We start from the raw sequence: 22,579 nt of genomic DNA, 5'->3' as shown, positions 1-22,579 counted from the left end.
TGAAGGAGAGCTTTGCTGGATAAAGAATTCTTGGCTGGCAGTTTTTCTCCTTCTGAATCTTAAATATGCCATACCATTGCCTTCTTGCCTTCATGGTGCCAGCTGAGCAATCCATACTTAGTCTTATATGGTTTCCCCTGTATGCGGTGATTCATTTCTCTCTTGCTGCTTTCTGAACTTTCTCCTTCTCTTCAGTATTTCACAATCTGTTTAGTATGTGTCATGGAGTGTGTCTATTTCTATTTATTCTATTTGGAGTGCCTTGGGCTTCTTTACTTGCATATTTATGTCTTTTATAAGGGTTCGGAAGTTTTCCCCAACTATCTCCTCAAATACTCTTCCTAGCCCTTTATTCTTCTTTTCCCCAAACTGGGGAAGAATCTGGGACACCAGTGATTCTTATATTTGTGCACTTCATGCTGTCCATCATTTCCCTGAGCTCCATTTCACTTTTTCTTTCTTCTGTCTCTTCAAATCTGCTGTTGGGTGCTGTATTATATTCTTAATTCAATCTACAATATGATTCATTTCCATAAGATCTGCTATTTTTCTATTTACTCTTTCAAATTCTTCTTCATGTTCTTCTAGTGTCTTCTTGATGCCCTTTATGTCTTTAGCCAACCCGTTAAAGTTGTTTTGGAGATCTGTATGTATCTCTTTGATTAGTTGTTCCAAGTTCTGTGTCTCCTTCAGCTTTTTAATTTGGTCATTTGGTTTGGCAATATCTTCTTCAACCTTCATAATGTTTTTTATTTTCTGTTGATTTCTAGGCATATGCTTATCTTGATAAGGTTATTTTGGAAAATTCAAGTCTCATTGGAAATCTGTATACAATTTGGCTAAACTGCAACTTTCTAGAGTGCACTTTCTGTGTCTTTCCAAGAGATGGCACTCTTGAGTCACCTCTTCCCCTCAAGCCCACTTTTCCCTAACTGCAGCCGCACACTGTGTGGGATTCAGCCAGGTAGAAATCCAATCAGCGCACTAGTTCTCTGTGTGCACTAGAGACTGCCAACCCCAGGGATGGCGGGTGGGTGCTGTGCAGTTCCGTGGAGAATCCGCTTAAGGGCACAGTGGGTTTGGTGATTCCCAGGCACCCGAGTAGATAATCTTGGGCTGTGGTGCTGCAAGTTTCACCTTCCCCATCCTTCAGCCAGTTCAAAGGTGTACTTTTAGTCAGCCCGCAAGATCCCTGTGTGCCAGCAGGTCTCTGCGGTGGGGGAGGGGCTTCTGCCGCTTCCGTGTGGCACCCTCCCTTGTCTGTACCTCTCTGTTCATGCACACCATGGCCTCCATGGAGAAGGGACACAGGCAGCGGAATACAGACTGTCTCTCTTGCCTGCCAATTGTCAAATCAGCTCTGTTCTGCTCTGTGTCCCCTCTCCTCCAGAGGGAGGGTCCCCCAGATGTCCCCAAAGCCAGGATCCTGTGGCGGCCCACCTCAGGGCTGAGACGTAGGCACTGCGCACTGCACCAAGGTTTCTATGTGTGTTCAACACAAGTCTACTGGTTCCCAAATTCCATTATGGGAGCTCCCGGCTGCGGGGCTGAGAAGGGTTATCTTACCAGCTGGTTGCTGAGATGGTAGTGTAGGAGTATGGCGCTCCTCCCTCTCCCACTCCGGCCTGCACATAGCTGCCAGCCCCGGCAGTAGCTACGACTGAAAAAACTCACCCTTTCCTTTCAGTCATAACTTCTCCACTTTTTCATCCAGGTTTCCCTATATATTATAGAGGTCCTTCTCTGGACCCTCATACCCTGGAACTGCTGTCCCAGTCATTTTCCACCTTTTCTCTAGTTATTCCATGGGGGAAAAGTTGCTCTGCCTCTCCTGTTCCACCATCTTCCTGGAAGCCTCTCCACTTCTTTTCACTCTATTTCCCCCAAAACAATACTTATCTGTACTCTCTCTTCTCCATTCCCTTGAACCTTCCTCTCAGCTTTTTTTAGTTCTTCACTTAGATTTAAAAATTGAAAACTAATATAGTTTTAATAACAGCACTACTACATAAATATATATATATATATATATATATATATATATATATATATATATATATAGTTCAACAAAATGTCACAAAATATACAAGAAATAGGAAGTGAGAGCCCAGACAAAGGATTGCTGGCTATAGAATATACAGTGCAGTGCCCTGGGCTATAAGAGAACTGTTTCCTAGGGAGAATAGGCATTTGGGGGGAATTTCCAGGGCCACATGCACATGACCAAGAAATGAAGCATTAAGAAAAAGATCACAGTGGCCCCTATGCTTCGGCCCAGAGCTTTTCTCTAAACTCAATGTATGGATAAGCCCAGGAAAGCACTCACACAGGTAAATCTGCAGACTAGGAGACGTATTTTTTTTCTTTCTTTTTTTTTTTAATCTACTGGCATTCAAGGAAAGATATGTCATAACATTAGCTGGATACAAGCTTAAGGAAGAAATGCCTCAAAGTCTAAACTTCAGTGATTAACACATTAAAATATTAAAATGTCCAGGTTTACAATTGGTCTCTGGAACAATGGGTATCTCTGAGACCCCTGAAACTCAGAGCTAGAGCTCGGCAGATATGAATATCAGTATTAGCGCATACAGTAACTGTTAAAAAAAAAAAAAAAGCTGAAAAAGAGCCCAGACTTCAATTAGTGATATGAATGAAGCAGATCTGGTTAGACTAGGGCAAATCTGGCCAGATGGTAAAGGTCAAAACTGACTGTGTTTTAAAACTTCAACTTCCATGTGAGACGAAGGGAAGAGATGTCTATTTGGTGTGGGATGTATATTTTCTAAACAGTATAACTCTATAGACGGTTTGTTCAAACACTACAATTAAATGGAACTTTGAATAGGAAGTGAGATATGGTAGGTTAGTATAGGTTAGAGTGAAATAAAGACACACCCAAAGTAATATGGGCAGAGAATAAAAAATATATTTACAGGCCCCCCCACTGAGGAGCTGGGGGTAAGTGTGGAAGTGTTGGACTTCCTCACCTGGACTGGTGTTGATGATGTCACAAACATTAGGACTGGCGGTTTGATGTGCTGAGCCCTCTATCATGGGACTTGCCCTTATGAAGCTTATTACTGCAAAGGAGAGGCTAAACTTGCATATAATGGTGCCTAGGAGTCTCCCCTTGAGCACTTCTTTGTTGCTCAGATGTGGCCCTCCGTCTCTGCAACTAAGCCACCTTGGCAGCTGAACTCACTGCTCTCCCCACCATGTGGGACCCGACTCCCAGGGGTGTAAATCTCCCGGCAATGCAGGATATGACTCCCAGGGATGATTCTGGACCCGGCATCGTGGGACTGAGAGTATCTTCTTGACCAAAAGGGGGATGCAAAATGAGATGAACTAGTTTCAGTGGCTGAGAGATTTCAAATGGAGTCGAGAGGTCACTCTGGTGGACATTCTTATGCACTATATAGGTAACACCTCTTAGGTTTTAATGTATTGGAATAGCTAGAAGTAAATACCTGAAACTATCAAACTCCAACCCAGTAATCTGGACTCCTGAAGATGATTGTATAACAATGTAGATTACAAGGGGTGACAGTGTGATTATGAAAACCTTGTGGATCACACTCCCTTTATCTAGTGTATGGATGGACGAGTAGAAAAATGCTGACAAAAACTAAATGGAAAATAGGGTGGGATGGGGGGGATGGTTTGGGTATTCTTTTTTACTTTTATTTTTTATTCTTATTCTGATTCTTTCTGATGTAAGGAAAATGTTTAGAAATAGATTGTGGTGATGAATGCATAACTATATGATTGTACTGTGAACAGTTGATTGTACATCATGGATGATTGTATGGTATGTGAATATATTTCAATAAAACTGAATTTAATTAAAAAAAGAATAAGTCATTAAAGTATGTAAAGAACAATAATATTTAAATTAAAAAATATTACTGGAAAAAAAAATGTCCAGCTTTAAAGAAAAAGTTACAAAACATACAAAGAAACAGTAAGTGATGACCCAGACAAAGTAAGGAGGACTAGACCTGGGACATGCCAGACAAAGAATTTTTAATAATGGTCCTGAATATGCTCAAAGAGCTAAAGGAAAACACAGACAAACTAAAGGAAATCAGGAAAACAACAGATGAACACAAAGAATATATGAACAGAGATAAATTATGAAAAGTAATTGAACAGAGCTGAAGACCACAGTATCAGAAATTAAAATTCCCTAGAAGGGTTCAACAGAAAATTGGAGCTAGAAAGGAAGAATCAGAGAACTTGATTAAGAAACAGGAAGAAGAATGAAGAAAAGAGGACAGAGCTTGAAGAACCTGTGGTATACCATCAAGCATACCAATTTACGCACTGTGGGAGTCCCAGAAGTAGAAGACAAAGAGAAAGAGGGAGAAAGAATATTCAAAGAAATAATGGCTAAAGATTCCCCAAATTAATGAAAGACATGAAGATACTCAAGATACTCACTGAACTATAAACAAGATAACACAAATAGACCAACACATTGCAGCATATTATAATCAAACTTTAAAATGCTAAAGATAAAGACAGAATTCTGAAAGCCACAAGAAAGCAGCAACATACCATGAACAAGAGAGCCTCAGTAAGATTAGTGCTGTTTTTTCACCAGAAACCATGGAGGCAAGAAGGCAGTGGGATGATATATTTAAAGTTCTAAAAGCAAAAACAATTGTCAACCTAGAATTCTATATCCAGAAAAACTGTCTTTCAAAAATAAAGGAGAGTGTCTGGTGGCACCGGTGGATGCAGTGGCTTGCACTAGAGTGTCGCTCCAGCCACAGCAAGTGGAGACCTGGGCTGGGGCAGGAGCCATGATGTCTCAGGCTATGCAGACAAATGGCACTCAACCATGAAGCAAAACATGGGAACTCAGTTTATATGAATTACAGTGAACACCTCAGCATGGAATAAGTAATTTATGATGAAGATGGTATAATTTTTGAAGACAGAATTCTTAGGATTCATTTAGACCTAGCTACCTTATTTTGCAGGAGGCAATAACGAACGGCCTAGAAATTTTGGTTTCACCTCGAAGTCTACATAGTGAATTAATGTGCCCAATTTGTTTGGACATGTTGAAGAACACCATGACTACAAAGGAGTGTTCACATCATTTTTGTGCAGACTGCATTATCACAGCCCTCAGAAGTGGCAACAAAGAAAGTCCTACCTGTCAGAAAAAGCTAGTTTACAAAAGATCACTAAGGCCAGAGCCAAACTTTGATGCACTTATCAGCAAAATTTATCTAAGTCATACTGAATATGAAGCTCATCCAGAGAATATTAGCCAGGATTAACAAGCACAACAATCAGCAAGCACTCACTCACAGCACTGAGAAAAGATTGAAGATACAAGCCATGAACAGACTACAGCAAGGCAAGAAATGAAAGACTGAAAATGGTACTGGTGCAAAAGATAATCGGTCAGTTCTCACTGTAGTAATGCCCTCACATATAGCAATCAGGAAGCAAGACCTAGTGACAAACGAACCAAAACATCTGATGACTCTGGGCTTGAGCTTGATAATAACAATGCAACAGTGCCAACTGATCCAGTAATGGATAGTGCTAGTGTATCTGAATTAGTATTCCGGCCTCATCCCACACTTACAGAAAAAGATGATAGTGTGCAGGCAAGATACAGAAAGACTTCAGGCGACAACACTGCTGATCACTTATCCAAATATCTGGCTGTAGGGTTAGCTTTAGAAGAACTTTGGAGCAAAGGAGAATCAAATCAGATGAACCTTGATACAGCCAGTGAGAAGCTGTATACCATTTACATAGCCACAGTCAATGGCCAGTTCACTGTATAAAACAGCTCTTTTTCTTTGGAATTGGTTGGTGAGAAATACTGGAAAGTGAACAAACCCATGGAACTTTATTACACACCCACAAAGGAGCACAAATAAGCATTTCCTAAAAATAATCCTGAGAATGAACTTTTTTAAAGCCTATTTCTTTAATATTAAAAATGTACTGTCATTACTTTTATGGACAGAATTTTGGATATACTGTTCAGTTTTCTTTCTGAGCCAGACTCATTTACACTATTAGTATCTTTTCCTCTTAATTTAAGATTTTCTTTTTGGAAAAGACTACAATTATTCTGTACTTTTTCTTTCCTTTAAAAAAATCCAAGTTGTGTATTTTCAGAGTGTAGTTCTATTTAGAACCTTCTTCTGTCCCAGGAATGTTTCATAGTTCTTTATTCTTGAGTGAAAATTCAGTTGGCCGTCCTTCTCCCTCTGCCCTTAAAGTTTTTTAGGACTATAGAATGTTAAATAATATGTAATGTGACTTTTTTCATCCAGAGTCTTGTATATTTGTAGTTTTCTATATAAACCATAGTATCCTTATGAAAACCAAGGCTTAAATTTATTGTGCTTAAAAACAGTTCTCATAGGATGATTAATTTCTTGGTATTTTTTCCATAACATCTCATTTTAAAAACAGGCTATTTCTGAACTTATGTCCATTGTCATGCAATGTTATTTTTTTATCATTGTTTCTTGCAGTAATTTTGGAATTTCTGGTCCTAGGGAAGTGCATCCAAACATTCATTTCAAAATTTCCCTAAAGAAAGAAAAATTAAATTGGTTTTATGTAGTCTTCCAGTGTGTATTTAAAGAGGTCTTTTTTTTTTTTTTTGTATCCTACTGTCACTTCAGTTCCTTAATTATGTATGTTTGATGTTTTTGCCTCTTAAAATACCAGAGATATGAAGATTGCACTTTAGCCTTGATGAAAAGTACAAGATGTATTCACAGCTTCCCTATTCTTTTCTTAATGGAAGTCACATAAGTTTCAAGAATAACATGGCACATAGAAGTAACAATGGAAAAATTTTGCTTCTGTTTGAAAACTGTGTTCAGCATTTTGGGTTGCTATATCATCTTATAAATTTGGTGCTCTGCTGATTACAGTCAAGAGAAGGTTAACGGAGCTTGACCCTAGATATGTAGAGAAAGATAATCTGTAGAAGAATGCCAAGCTGTAGGGTAAAGTCATTCAACTCTTCTTTAGTTTTATATGGAGAGGAGGGGGGAACAGTCTTGGGTGTTTGGAAGCCAGAGGGCTTTCTGTCAACAGGCCAGGGAACACTGACTTGTGTATTATTTTTCATCTCTGTCCTAATTCTATTGGTATGTTTCCAAGTTTATATTACCACAGTATTTACAAAGATATGTTTGCAATGAAAATTAACCCCTAAAGGGTTTTTGATAAGAGGGACTGGTCCTCCAGTATTATTGTACTTAAAGCCTCTCTAGTCACTGTAAATAGTTACCTGTCAATTTTGATAGCTTAGGATCAGTTTGATGTTCAAAATCTTCAGCCCAGCATAAAAATTTTAAAGGCTTAGTCAATTTTTTACCATTTTAGTGAAAATATTTAAAACCTGTTTTTACAGGTTTTTTGGTAATCTGTGCCATGGTATTTGAAAACCACCAAAACTAAAGGGAAATTTTGTATTTAATTCCTTTTTAGGTATAATTTAAAGTTATACAGATTATTAATGCATGTCCACTAAATATAACCCTGGTTTTGTGATATAACTGCTTAGATTTTATTGGCAACATTAGCAGTGGTTGCATTAAATAACTAAATTCCCATTGGGATCACTGATTGAAATTTTTTAATGCAATTTTATTGAGATATATTCACACACCAGTCACCCAAAGTGCACAATCAGTTGTTCACAGTATCATCACATAGCTGTGCATTCATCACCATTATCAATTTTTTTAACATTTTCATTACTCCAAAAAATAATAATAAAAATAAAAGTAAAAAAGAACACCTAAAACATCTCATACTCCTTTTTCCCCCCTATTATTCATTTATTTTTTGTCCCCCTTTTTTCTACTCATTTGTCCATACACTGGATAAAGAGAGTGCAAGCCACAAGGTTTTCACAATCACATAGTCACACCATATAAGCTATATAGTTACACGATCATCTTCAAGAATCAAGGATACTGGATTGCAGTTCAACAGTTTCATGTATTTCCTTCTAGCTATTCTAGTACACTAAAAACTGAAAAGGGATCATTGATTAAAATTTTGTCTGTAAGCAAAACGTTATTTGTGAATATAAGCTTTGTGCTTAGAGAATGTATGTGGGTTTACCTGTTAGTTTGAGAGGATGTAAACTCTTTGTACCATTAGTGAATTCACTGGATGTGTAATCCTTTGCAAAATATAATTATAGGTGTTTGATAGACATTAAGCATACTGTCTATGCATATGTTTTTGTATTTGTTTTTTTGGGGGGAATACTGTTCACTGATACTATACAAGGTTTTGACTGTTTATAAAGCATTATCTAATTAACTTCTGTAACCACCATGTCAATCTAGGAACAAAAGCCTGCCCATACATGGTGAATCATGGTAATAACTAGATATTTGGATACATTATTATTTTTAATCCTCTCAACAATCCTATGAGGAAGGTGGTAGTAGTTCCCTGTACATTTGAGGAAATGGAGGCTTAGGGTTCTGATTTGAACAAATAAACATGAAATGATTGAAATACCAATGAAAACAGACATCTCTTTTAAATTTCTCATTGTATTTCTGTTTAGAAATACTTCTCTATATGCATTTATTTTGTCTGCTAATCTTACAAGCATAATTATAAGAAAGGAAAATTAATTTGATTGCAATTGTTGTACATATGAAACAACCTCCGTGAGAACAATTTGGGAAGGGTAGAGTAAAAACCTTCACAAAAGCAATGAAAATCCCAGAAAAAATGGTTAAAATCAACTTTTTCTGAACTCTGGATATTTTAAGGCTTCCAATAATATTGAGCAGATATTCAATAAAGGTTGTAAGAACAAAAACAAAAACAAAAACACAAAAACAAAAACAAAAAAAAAGGAGAGATTCAGACATTCCCAGATAAACCAAAGCTGAGGAAGTTTGTCACCACTAGACTGGCCCTACAAGAGATGCTTAAAGAGAGATCAGCAAGCTGAAAGGAAAGGACAACAGACAACAGATCGAAGCCGAATGAAGAAATAAAGATCTCCTATTAGGGTAACAAGGGTAGACACTAATCTTGTATTTTTTGGTTTATAACTCCACTTTTCACTTCCTATTGGATCTAAAAGGCAACGTGTATCATATAATAATAAGTCAGAGATTGTGGACTCATAAGATATAAACATGTATTTTGTGAAAAGAACTACATAAAGATGGGGGGACAGAGGGCTACAGTAACATAGTTTGTGTATGCTATGGAAGTTAAGTATCAAAACAAACAATACTGTTACAGATTTAGGATGTTAAATTTAAGCCCCATGGAAACTACAAAGAAAATATCAGAGAATATGGGAGCTTACAGAGACATAAAGTACATGGTGCCAGGGGTGGGGAGATAGAGAGAATAGGGAGTTAACGCAAAGTGGATGCAGGGTTTCTGATTGGGGAGATGGGAAAGTTTTACTAACAGAAAGTGATCAAGGAACAACAACAGTATGAATGTGATTAATCCCACTTAGTGGTACACCTGAAAATGGCTGAGATAGGAAAGTTTATGTTGTATAAATGATCCCACAATAGGGAGAGACAGAGACAGAGCACGTGCAACTAAAGAGACAGTAATAATTAAATGCAATACATGATCCTGAATGGGATCTGGCAAGGGAGGAGAAAAGGCTCACAGACATTAAAGGGACATAGACTATAAACTTTCTATCAATGTTAAATTTCTTGAACATGGTAATTGTACTTCATGTGGTTATGTAAGTGAGTATCCTTGTTCTTAGGAAATGTACATGGCAGTATTAAGTGTTCACGGAGCATTATGTATACAACATACTCTCAATTTTTCATAAAAAAGATTGACAGATAAATGGATAAGAATGAAGGATGGAAAGGTAAATTTAGAAAAATGTTAAAATTGGTGTATATGAGTATCTGAGAGAAATGGGGGAATACTGGAATTCCCTGTATGTGCTTTGTATTATTTTTTGTAACTGTCCTGTAAGTTTGAAAGAATTTCAATATCAAATTTTTTTTTAAAATAAGCAATACTCCTGCATTTATATCCTGAGGAATACATATTGTTTGACTAACCTTACTTTAAAGTGTAACAACTTATCAAGATAACTGATTTAATAAATCTGATGCAAAAGAGACGACAGCTCTACTTTAAAGTCATAAGCAAAGATCTACTCACCTTTATAAAGCTTTGCATCCCAAAGCATTAACCTACTTATGAGACAGGGATTTTCAGAACCAGGTTCTTCTCTAAGGCATGCTTGACAAAAGATTTGTCTAAAGTCACCTACAAACAAAAGAAGTCACATAATTTTGATTCTTATAATATTTCTACTCAAAGTAGGTTTCCACTAACATATGGAAAGACTAACAATTGAGAGGAATAATTCTGTCAACATTAAAGACTCATTCTTTATTTTGAAGGGTTAAGAGGCAAGAAAGGATATTATTTACAGCATTTGAAATGCAATCCTGAAAATTAATGAAAATGTATGAACAATGACAATAAAAAAACCCACAGAAATTTTATTTTATACTCAATGACATTTAAAAATTAGTGGCTATTAAAAAAAAACCCCACAACACTGTATAAAGCAAATAGAAAATAAGAAAAATAGGCTATATGCTTACTTGAATAACTCATAATTTTGTTCATCCAGGAGCCAAGGCGCAAAGCAAATTTTTGATGAGCCATAACTTCAGAGTGTAATACTTCTACATGAAGTGGATGTTGAGAGACATTTTCTGAATGACTCTACAAAATGAAAGGAATATTTTTGTAAAAAGTTGCTTTTAACTAAGTGATATATTCCTCAGAAAAGGATATCACATAACCCTCACAACTCCAAATTTCTGAGTCTAAATGCCCCAATCTTATCTTTTCTTAGGATGTCAAACCATTTCAACAATATGATCGCTTTTCTCTTTCCACTTGGGTTCTTATAATGTGCATTTCTATTAATATCCTTTTTTTTGTCCCTAATTCAGAAAGTTACCTTTATATCTTCCTTTGCTTCCTGGCAAGCAGCATAAGCACCTGTTTTAACAGCCCGACGACCCTAATTACAGACAAAAATGAGAATTAGGTAATAGAATGATAATATCAATTAGGTATATATAGCCCACAGATTTACTGAGCTCTCCATTATTAATTGCTTGTTGACTGCCTAAAAGTGCTTAAGATGGAGTGATATCTTCTGGAAGGTAGACAGAAATATTTAACACATTTATGAAGCAACAGAACTTTCAAAACTTCTCAAAACCTCCCTGTCTCATAAGTAGGTTAATGCTTTGGGATGCAAAGCTTTATAAAGGTGGGTAGATCTGACAAAAATGCTGGTTCTTCACATTATAGTGTGTTTTGTTAATATCAGGTCATAATAACAAATTTGGTTTACCAAGCTCCTACTAGGTGTTTTATGTATGTTTCATGAATGAACTCAGAATTCCTGAACTTGTGTTCCATAACATACTTGTGGTTCACGACAGGTTTAAAAGTGTGACTGTGATACTGATTCCTCAAACCCTGGATACAGGCAGCCAGGAAAGGTATATGTAGAATTTCCTAGCAGAGCATTCTTTTACTAAATTATAAAAATAATGCCATTTTTCATATGCATCACCATGTGAAAAAATATAAGGAATCACTGTCTTCCTCATTTACTTTTTACAATAACTCTATGAAGAAGGTACTATTGTTATCCCCATTTTACAGATGAGAAAACCAAGACACAGAGGTTAAATAATCTGTCCTCCAAATCACAACGATAAAAAGTGGATGACCCAGGGTTTGATGACAGGGTTTGATGGTTAGGGTGCACTCCTAGCCAGCATGTTATATTCCCTTTTCAGCTCCTTATAGGTATGTGCAAGAATACCTAAATATATTTGGGTTATTGATTACACTAGTAAGATTGTCATTACAGAGAAAAAAGCAAAGCCATAAAAGATTTTAAAAAGAACAGATAAGACAGTGATAGCCATGTACCCCAAGCCTTAATAAGATTAGAGAATGCATAAGAAATGGGCAATTAACCTAAAGCAGTGGATCTCAAAATAAATGATGGAAGGGGAATGGACACTGAAAGGAGGCAGCTTTTTCAAAATACATGGGCATTTATTTCTCATCCTCTTCACTATACTCCCAATTCTGATACATCAAGCCTGGGCTAGCATGTCTACTTAAAAAAAAAATTCTACTCAAGTCATTCTAATAAGTTCCTTTAATCCCCATACAATGGCAAAAACACAGTACCATAAGTATATCTGTGGGCTTGTGATACAGACTAATTGCAATACATCCTAATAAAGCTGAGAAGTACATTTTTCACGTTGATGGGGTGCACAGCATTACTTCATGTCCTCATTTCTCCTTTGAATGAATATGTACATGTGACCATAGCTTTGCTTGTCATTGTCATCATCTTATGGGGTTTTAGACCCCCCCAAAAAAGCTAACCTACCAGTAGGTAGATTAGCTGTAGCCACAGCCTTCTCCATTTTGACTATAGAGGAGAATAGGAAAGAAAGTGGGGAAAGGGATAAAGGCTAGGCAGAGACAGGACAGAGACACTGGGAGACCTAGACCTTTTCTATTCCATTTGCAAACCAACAAAACACAGGCTCAACCTTTCCCAAGTCAGCTCTTCTTCTCCTGGGGATCTGGTTTCCCACATTGATATATGATTTCTCAGAATCTTAGGATTATGGGTGATCACAGTAATGCTATAGGTATAACATATCTTGATATTAATCAAGATTTTCTCTTAAAAAATTCTAATGCTAACCTTTTAGAAAAGATGCCAAATGCGAACTGGGTAATAGCACCATTACATCTTCAAACTTTTCTAGAATGCCTATTTCTTCCATAAGAATAGCAGAGAAGAATTCTGTGAAGGCGGAGATCATATCTGAACTCATTTTTGTATTCCCTCAAAGTGCCTCTATAAATGTTTACTGAACTTAACTGATTTAGAGTATAACATTTTAAGACAGTCTTTCACAAACTGGCATTTGTCCAAGGAGAAGAAAGAAAAAGTTTGACCAGTATGAGCTTATGACATCATAAGACAAACAGCTGAAGAAAACAGAAGCGATATAAGATTTCTTAAAATATTTGATGGGTTGTCATCTGAAAGCAAGAGAGGACCTTGCTTTTCTAGGTTGTTCTAAAAGAAAGAAATTAGTTTGAAAGGGAGAAAATACATGGAGACAGATTTTGGCTGAACATGAGGAAAAAAAATGTTCCTAAGAATAAGAGTTGCCCAATAAGTAGTCAGATAAAGAATCAAAAGCCTCCAAGTAGTCAAGCACAAGTTAGAGGATTACTGCCTAGCAGTATTGCATCTCAATGTAAGGTTAGTCAAGATCAATGGTTTGCAGTTTTTCCTATCTTACATCTTAATACCCACTTTATCAAGGAACAAGGTCCTACCAGGAAAAAACCAAAAAGCTCTATTTTATTCCATCAGACTATTTTAAAGATTATCTATTAATAGCTTTGTGATTAAAGCTATCTTAAATACTTTTTGAACTAGTCTGGATATAAACATATTTTTAATAATTGTTGTGAAAATCCAACATTGCAACTAGACTTCCCACCCCACAACAAGTAGCTGAAAATCACAAGCCTGGATCACTTTTAAAGCTCCTTCTAGGACCTATAACCATACTGTGCAGCATTGGTAACACAGAGACTAACACCTGATCTAACCTGCTACCTGAGGGACTAAAAATGTTACCTAACATCCATTTTAACTTCCTTTTTTCTTCTATTCTTTCCTCTGTCTTCATTTCCTATCACTATGTTTTTCTTTCTCTTCTCATTTTCTTTGACTTATTTCTTCCTCACTTTCTTCCTTTGATTAATTCTTCTTTCTTATTCTCGTATTGTTCTTCTTGCCTACTAAATCTTCACTTCTCTTCTTTTGGGGCTGCCTTATCTACCACTCGTATCTTTTTCTCAGTCTTCTTAATGGTAGATAAATATAGCCTTTGACCATTCCTCCTTTAACCCACACTTACTCCTCTGCTATTCATTCCTTACTATAAATCACATTTAAAGGATCTACCAATCTACCAGCTACAGAGAATCAAGAGGAAATTAATCACTTTAGAGTTATATCAAATTCTAAATATTCTGGAAACATAGTCAAAGCCCAAGAACAGTAACCTTTACCATAGATTTCCTACCTCCTAATATGACTTATGTCTAAACTTAAAAGGCCACCTAACAGCTTGCACAGTGTGACTGTGTGATCGTGAAAACCTTGTGGCTCATTCTCCCTTTACCCAGTGTATGGACAGATGAGTGGGAAAATGGGGACAAAAATTAGATGAAGAATAGGATGGGATGGAGGGGATGGGAAGCTTGGGGTGTTCTTTTTTGCTTTTATTTTTATTTTGGAGTAAGGAAAAGGTTCAAAAATTGATTCTGGTGATGAACACACAAATGTATGATGGTGCTGTGAATAACTGATTGTACACTGTGGATGACTGTAGGGTATGTGAATATATCTCAATTAAACTGTATTTTAAAAGTAAATGGGAGAACCTTAGATGGCGGTTAGGTGAAACAGGGCAAAAAAACACCTCCGTGAAAAATACTAGGTGAAAACCAGAAAGTGACCCGGAATACCACTTCCAGCGATGCACCAGCTGGACAAGGTCTGCTAAAGCCACAGGGACCGTGCACTTCGTGAAACCGGGAGTCTGCATTCTGAAACAAGTGAGTAAGCTGGCTGTAAGTCCCATGGCTGTGCTGCAGTGTGGGGAAACTGTGGGTTGGCGTTTGAAGATGGTCTAGTTCTTTAAAAAAAAAAAAAACAAACAAACCTGGGAGCGGCTGCAGATATTGCAGTGAGAACCGCGCAGTGAAGCACTGCAGGAGTGGGCTGTAGCCAACGCCTCGGTGTCTGGCGTGGAGGATAGCCCTCCCCACACCCGCTGCTGATTGTCCCGGGGCCAGAGGGACAGAGGGGAGAGCCAAAAGGAGAAAGAAACCGCGCCCCTTGCAGCCGGCTTCCCGGTGTGCTGGCGACACTCCTGCCCGGGGCGGACCCACAGCCTAGAGCCGCGCCAGGAAACCCAGTCTGACGGGAAGCGTATCCCACAGCACTGCGCACACGCCACAATATCGGCTGTGGACAGTGGCCTTGGGTGCACCCACAGCTAGATGTCCCGGAGCTTGGAAGGCAGAGCTGTGCAAAAAGGGGGGCGGTGAGACGCCCCATTCAGCCATTTTTGCATCAGGCTGGGAGCACCCCTGCACGGCCCAGCGGCCCGGGGCTTCCCTTGAGGGAAGGCGCACACTTGTGACATAGCACAGCCTTCCCTCAGCAGAGGTCCTGGAAGATCACAGCTATCAAGCAAAGCAAATGCCAAGAGGCCAAAAACAACAGAAAATCTTAAAGCATTTGCTAAAACCAGACGATATGGAGAACCCAATCCCAAACACCCAAATCAAACAATCAGAAAAGACACAGTACTTGACGCAATTTATCAAAGGACTACAGTCAAAGAATGGGAGCATGGTACAGGATATAAAGGACATGAAGAAGAACATGGAGCAGGATATAAAGGACATAAAGACCCTAGAAGAGCATAAAGAAGAAACTGCAAGAGCAAATAAAAAAACAGAAGATCTTATGGAAATAAAAGAAACTGTTGGCCAAATTAAAAAGACTCTGGATACTCATAATACAAGATTAGAGGAAGCTAAACAATGACTCAGTGTCCTAGAGGACCACAGAACAGAAAATGAAAGAACAAAAGAAAGAATGGAGAAAAAAATTGAAAAAATCAAAATGGATCTCAGGGATATGATAGATAAAATAAAACGTCCAAATTTAAGACTCATTGGTGTCCCACAAGGGGAAGAGAAGGGTAAAGGTCTAGAAAGAGTATTCAAAGAAATTGTTGGGAAAAACTTCCCCAACCTTCTACACAATATAAATACACAAAGCATAAATGCCCAGCGAACTCCAAATAGAATAAACCCAAATAAATCCACTCTAAGATATATTCTGATCAGATTCTCAAATACTGAAAGAGAAGGAGCAAGTTCTGAAAGCAGCAAGAGAAAAGCAATTCACCACATACAAAGGAAACAATATAAGACCAAGTTGTGGCTACTTGGTGGCCATCATGGAGGCGAGAAGGCAGTGGCATGACATATTTAAAATTCTGAGTGAGAAAAATTTCCAACCAAGAATACTTTATCCAACAAAACTCTCCTTCAAATTTGAGGGAGAGCTTAAATTTTTCACAGACAAACAAATGCTGAGAGATTTTGCCAATAAAAGACCTGCCCTACTTCAGATACTAGAGGGAGCCCTACCGAGAGAGAAACAAAGAATGGAAAGAGAGATATAGAGAATTTAACAGACATATATAGAACCTTACATCCCAAATCACCAGAACAAACATTTTTCTCTAGTGATCACGGATCTTTCTCCAGAATAGACCATATGCTGGGACATAAAACAAGCCTCAATAAATTAAAAAAAAAAAAAAAATTGAATATATTCAGAGCACATTCTCTGACCACAATGGAATACAAATAGAAGTCAATAATTTTTGATTTGTAACTCCACTGTTTTACTTCCTACAGGATATAAAATACATAAACTCTAATGACAAATCAGTAGTTTTGGACTCAATGTAAAATACGTAATTTTTGACAAGAACTATATAAAGGTGGGGGAATGGAGGAGTAGAGGAACATAGTTTATGGGTCCTATTGAAGTTAAGTTGGTATCAAAGAAAACCAAGATTATTATGGATTTAAGAGGTTAAATTTAAGACCCACAGTAAACACAAAGAAATTATCAGAGAATATGACCACAGAGATGAACAGTAGAGTATGGGTTATGAGAAGTGGGGGAAGGGGCAATGGGGAGTTAAGAAATGAGTGTAGGGTTGCTGTTTGAGGTGAAGGGAAATTTGTAGTAATGGATGGTGGGAAGGTGATAGCATTACAACATTCTAAATGTGATTAATCCCACTAATGGAATGCTAGGGAGGGGGTGGAATGGGAAGATTTAGGCTGTATATATGTTTCCACAACTGAAAACAAAAACAAAAAAAGATAGTCTAAATAGATGACAATTGAATGCCAAGGATGATCCTGGATGGGATCTGAGGATGGAGGACAGGAGGTTCAAAGGGACACAGTTAGGACATAAGAAAAAAAGAAAAGGAAATACAGAATGTAAGCTTTGTATCAATGTTGAACTTCTCAAATTTCTTAGCTGTGCTTAATGGGATTGCATAAAATAATGTTCTTGTTCATGGGAATTGTATATGTGAATTATAGTGTTTGTTCAAGGATGTGTGCGGCTTGTTCTCATATGTTCAGAAGACAGAGCAATAGATGACAGATGATAGATATGGAGGAAGGGAGGGAAAGAAAGAAATGGTGGTGTGACAGCATGTTAAAGTTGATGGATTGGGATATCAGGGGAGAGGGGTCAGGGTATGGTGTGTATGGGATTTGTATTGTTTTTGCAACTGTTCCTGTAACTTTGAATTTATTTCAAAATAAAATTAAAAAAAAAAAAGTAAATGAATAGTGGGGGAGAGAGGGGGAATGGGATGTTTCGGATATTCTATTTTATTTTATTTTTTGAAGGAATGAAAATTTTCAAAGTTTGATTGTGATGAATGTGCAAGTATATGACAATATCGCGAACAAATGATTGTACACTTTGAATGACTGTATGTTATGTGATTATATCTCAATAAAATTGCATTAAAAAAAACACCACCTAAAACTTAGGAGAAAATACAATTTGAATTTTTATGCTGATTATATCAGTGAATAGCAAACTCTTTAGCCAAGAGAATTATTTATACAGAAGAAACATGTTGAAGATGATCCATGCTATTCAAAACATGATCCCAAGACCAACAGTATCAAAATCTCCTGGGAGGTTTTCAGAAATGCAGAATCATACACCCTCCACAAAACCTACTGAATCAGAATCTACATTTTTTTTTTAATTGGAGAAGTTGGTATACAGAAAAATCATGCAAAAACTCAGAATTCCCATGTATCCTCTACCACACAAACACTTTTCCCTACCACTCTTACTACTTTTTGTATTAATGTAGTACCTTTGTGGCAACTGAAGAAACAGTACAAGTATATCTATATTAATTATGTTACATGCATTACATTAGGGTTCACTGTCTGTGTTGTACAGTTCTGTTTTTTTTTTAAATTTTATTCTAGTAACATATATATAACCTGAAACTTCCCTTTAACCACATTCCAACATAAAATTCAGAGGTGTTAATTACATTCACAATGTTGTCCTACCATCATCACCATCCTCTACCAGAATTTTCCATCATCACAAAAAGAATCTCTGTGTCAATTAAGCACTAACTCTTCTACTCCCACCTTAGCCCATATTCTATTTTTTACTTTGTTAATTTGCTTATTCTAATTATTTGATCTGTGAGATCATACCTATTTGTCCTTTCATGTCTGGCTTATTTCACTCTACATGATGTCTTCAAGGTTCATCCATATTATTGCACATGTCAAAACTTCATTCCTTTTTAGGGCTGAATAATATCCCATTGTATGAATATACATTTTATTTATGTATTCATAAATATTTGACAGACACATGAGTTGCTTCCATCTTTTGGCAATTGTGAATAATGCAGCTATGAACATTGCTGTGCAAATATACGTTTGAGTCCCTGCTCTCAATTATTTTGGGTATATACAAAAAAGTAGGATTGAGGTCACATGGTAATTCTATATTTAACATTCTGAGGAACTGCCCAATTGTCTTCCACAGCACCTGCACCAGGTAAATCAGACTGAAACTTCAGCTTCTGTGTGGGACCAAAGGAAGAGATGTTTATTAGGTGCAGAATCTATATTTTTGGTAACACATTATATAGTTTATCTTGTATGGTCAGATTATTCAAACAACATAATTAGATGGAGCATTGAGAGGGGAGTGAGGTCTGGTTGGTTTGTGCAGGTTAGTGGAAGCTCCAATACATCACAGAATAATTCTGGCAGAGATAAAAATGTATTTGTGAAGTCCCCTTGAGGGAATGGGGGGAAATATGGAAATATTCAATTTCCCCACGTGGGGAATTAATGATATTCTCACAACCATTGGGGGCCACCAAATGAAAAGGCCGAGCCCTGATCTTGGGTGTTGCCCTTTGTTACTGCAAAGGAGTGGCTAAGCGTACTGAAAATGGTGCCTAAGAGTCACCCCCAGAGAACCTCTTCTGTTGCTCAGATGTGGCCTCTCTCTCTAAGCTGACTGTGCAGGTAAACTCACTGCCTCCCCACCCCCCACCCTCCCATGTGGCACGTGACTCCTAGGGGTGTGGATCTCCCTGGCAACATGGGACATGACTCCTGGGGATGTGCTTGCCCTGGCTTTATAGGACTGAGAAAGCCTTCTTGGACCAAAAGGGGGAAGAGAAATGAAACAAAATCAAGTTTCAGTGGCTGAGAGATCTCAAATAGAGTCAAGGTCATTCTGGAGGTTATTCTTACGCATTATATAGAGATCCCTTTTTAATTTTTAGTGTATTGGAATAGCCAGAAGGAAATACCTGAAACTGTTGAACTGCAACCCAGTAGCCTTGATTCTTGAAGATGACTGTATAACTATACAGCTTACACTGTGACGATGTGATTGTGAAAACTTTGTGGCTCCCACTCCCTTTATAGAGCATATGGACAGAGGAATAGAAAAAGGAGTACAAAAAGTAAATGAATAATAGGGAGGAATGGGGGTATGGGATGTTTTGGGTGTTCTTTTTCACTTTAACTTTTATTCTTATTCTTTTTTGTGTGTGGTAATGAAAATGTTCTAAAATTGATCGTGGTGATGAATGCACAAGTATATAATGGTGCTGTGAACAACTGATTGTAAACCAGAGATGACTATATGGTATGTGAATATATCTTAATAAAATTGAATTTAAAAAAATCAATCAGTAATAAAAGTCAGGGTTTATTTCTAAACTCTCAATCCAGTTCCATTGGTCTGTATATCTGTCCTTTCGTCAGTACCATGATGTTTTGATTACTAGATCTTTGTAATAAGTATTATGATCAGGAAGTGTGTGGCCTCCAATTTCATTCCTCTTTTTCAAGAAGGTTTAGGCTATTCAGGACCACTTACCCTTCCACTTAAATTTGATAACCGGCATTTTCATTTCTGCAAAGAATGCTGTTGGAATTTTTATTGAGAGTGTGCTAAATGTGTAAATCACTTTAGATATAATTGACATCTTAATATTTACTCTTCCAATACATGAACATGGAATGTCGTTCTATTTATTTAGGTCTTCTTTGATATTCTTAGCAATATCAAATTGTAATTTTCCATGTATAAGTCCTTCAAATCTTTGGGAAATTTATTGTTAGATATTTGTTTCTTTTAGTTGCCATTGTAAATGGAATTTTTTTCTTAATTTCCCCTTCAGATTATTCATAAATAACAAAAAGGAACATTACTGATTTGTGCATGTTGATCTTGTATCCTTCCATTTTGCTGAATTTGTTTATTAGCTCTAGTAGCTCTGTCATGGAATTTTCAAGATTTTCTGTATATAAGATCACGTCATCTGCAAATACGGAAAGTTTTACTTTTTTCTTTCTAATTTGGATGTCTTTTATTTCTTTTTCTTCCCTACTTGTTCTGGCTAGAATTTTGAGTACAATCTTGAACAGTGGTGACAATGAGCACCCTTATCTTGCATCCGATCTTAGAAGGAAAGCTTACAGTCTTCACTGTTGAGTATGATGTCACAGTGGGTTTTTAAAATATGCTTTTTATCACGTTTAGGAAGTCTCCTTCTATTCCTAGTTTGCTAAGTGTTTTTATGAAGGGGTGCTGGCTTTTCTGCGTCAATAGAGAGGATCACTGGTTTTTTCCCTTCACTCTGTTATGTAGCATAGTACATTAATTGATTTCTTATGTTGAACCAACTTTGTGTAACTGCAATATATCTCACTTGATGATGGTGTATAATTATTTCAATGTTCCATTGGATTCAATTTGCTAGTATTTTCTTGAAGATTTTTGCGTCTATATTCATAAGAAAAACTGGTTTGTAATTTTCTTTTCCTAAACTATCTTTGGTATTTGGGTCACTAGTAATGTCCTCCCTCTCATTCCTGATTTTATTTATTCGTATTCTCTCTTTTTTACTATGTCAGTCTAGATAAAGGTTTGTCAATTTTACTGATCTTTTCAAAGAACCAACTTTTGGTTCTGTTAATGCTCTCTAATTTTTTATTGTCTACTTCATTTTTTTCTCCTGTAATCTTTGTTATTTCTTTCCTTCTGCTTGCTTTCGCATTAGTTTGCTACTCCCATATCTCTCTGTTTCCCTTCTTTATGTGTTCTCGGTCCTCCAGGTGTGCTGTTAAGTCTTTGACTTTAGCTCATTCTTCTTTAATAAAAGCATTTAGGACTATAAATTTCCCTCTAAACAGTGCCTTCACTGCATCCCATAAGTTTTGATGTGCTGTGTTCTCAGTTTCATTTGCCTCAAGATATTTACTGATATCCCTTGATTTCCTCATTGACCCACTGACTGTTTTATGAGAGTGTTATTTAACTTCCACATATTTGAGGATTTTCCAGTTCTCTACCTGTTACTGATTTCCAGCTTCATTCCACGAGCTCAGAGAAGATGGCTTGTATAATTTCAATCTTTCAAAATCTGACACCTGTTTTGTGATCCAACATGTAATCTATGCTGGAGAATAATCCATGTGCACTTGAGAAAAATGTTGAGCTTCTTGGACAAATATATTTATGTCTTTCCTATGAGTTGAGAAATTTGGGGGCATTATTTCCTCAAATTTTCTTTCTGCCCTTTCCCTTCTCTTTTCCTTCTGGGACTCTCATGATGTGTATCTTGGTATGCTTCATGTTTTCATTCAAAACCATTAGACACTGCTCAAATTTTTCTATTCTTTTCTCTCTGTGTTCTTTTGACTGTATGATTTCGATTGTCCTGTCTTCTAGTTTGCTGATTCATTCCGCTAACTATTCAAATATGCTGTTGTATGCCTCTAGTGAATTAATCTCCATTATATTTCATGCCTGTAATTTCTGTTATGTTTCTTTTTAAACTTTCTAATTCTTCACACATTGTCTTCTTAATATCCTTTAGCTCTATATCCACATTAGTCTATTTTTATCTATATTTTCCTTCACTTCTTTGAATTGATTTAGGAGATTTGTTTGAACATCTTTGATTAGTTGTTTCAAAGTCTGTGTCTCCTCTGAAGTTTTAATTTGTTCCCCTGACTGAGCCATATCTTCCTGCTTCTTGGTATTGCTTGTAATTTTTTGCTGATGTCTAGGTATCTTGATTCTTTTGATGTGTTAACGCTCAAGACCAATTTTTCCCTCTTGCATAGGGTTTTATTTCACATTGGCTGTTAAGGCTCTTCTTTGATGGTTGGTCCTTTACAGTAGCCTGGGTTTAACTGCTCAGATTTTCTCAGTCCTTCACCTAACTCTTGCTAGGAATCCTGATCTGTTCTGTTTGTTTTTGTGCAGAAT

At 37.0% G+C, this 22,579-nt stretch overlaps 1 protein-coding gene and 1 pseudogene across 3 annotated transcripts in view; one reads left to right on the top strand and one right to left on the bottom strand.

Annotated features, from left to right (window-relative positions):
* Nucleotides 1-22,579, bottom strand: part of UBR1 (ubiquitin protein ligase E3 component n-recognin 1) — a 239,617-nt gene that overhangs the window by 125,406 nt on the left and 91,632 nt on the right. For all 3 annotated transcript variants that reach the window (XM_037834169.1, XM_037834168.1, XM_037834167.1), the window contains exons 7-9: nucleotides 11,006-11,068; nucleotides 10,641-10,764; nucleotides 10,189-10,296 (exon numbers count right to left, since the gene is read on the bottom strand). In XM_037834169.1, coding sequence (XP_037690097.1) covers nucleotides 10,189-10,296; nucleotides 10,641-10,764; nucleotides 11,006-11,068 — 295 coding nt within the window. The remainder of the gene's footprint in view (nucleotides 1-10,188; nucleotides 10,297-10,640; nucleotides 10,765-11,005; nucleotides 11,069-22,579) is intronic.
* LOC119532108 lies at nucleotides 4,815-5,912 on the top strand (annotated as a pseudogene).

Source organism: Choloepus didactylus, chromosome 4 (genome assembly GCF_015220235.1).
Source record: "Choloepus didactylus isolate mChoDid1 chromosome 4, mChoDid1.pri, whole genome shotgun sequence".
Classification (NCBI taxonomy): domain Eukaryota; kingdom Metazoa; phylum Chordata; class Mammalia; order Pilosa; family Megalonychidae; genus Choloepus; species Choloepus didactylus.
This window is presented reverse-complemented; position numbering and strand designations above follow the sequence as displayed.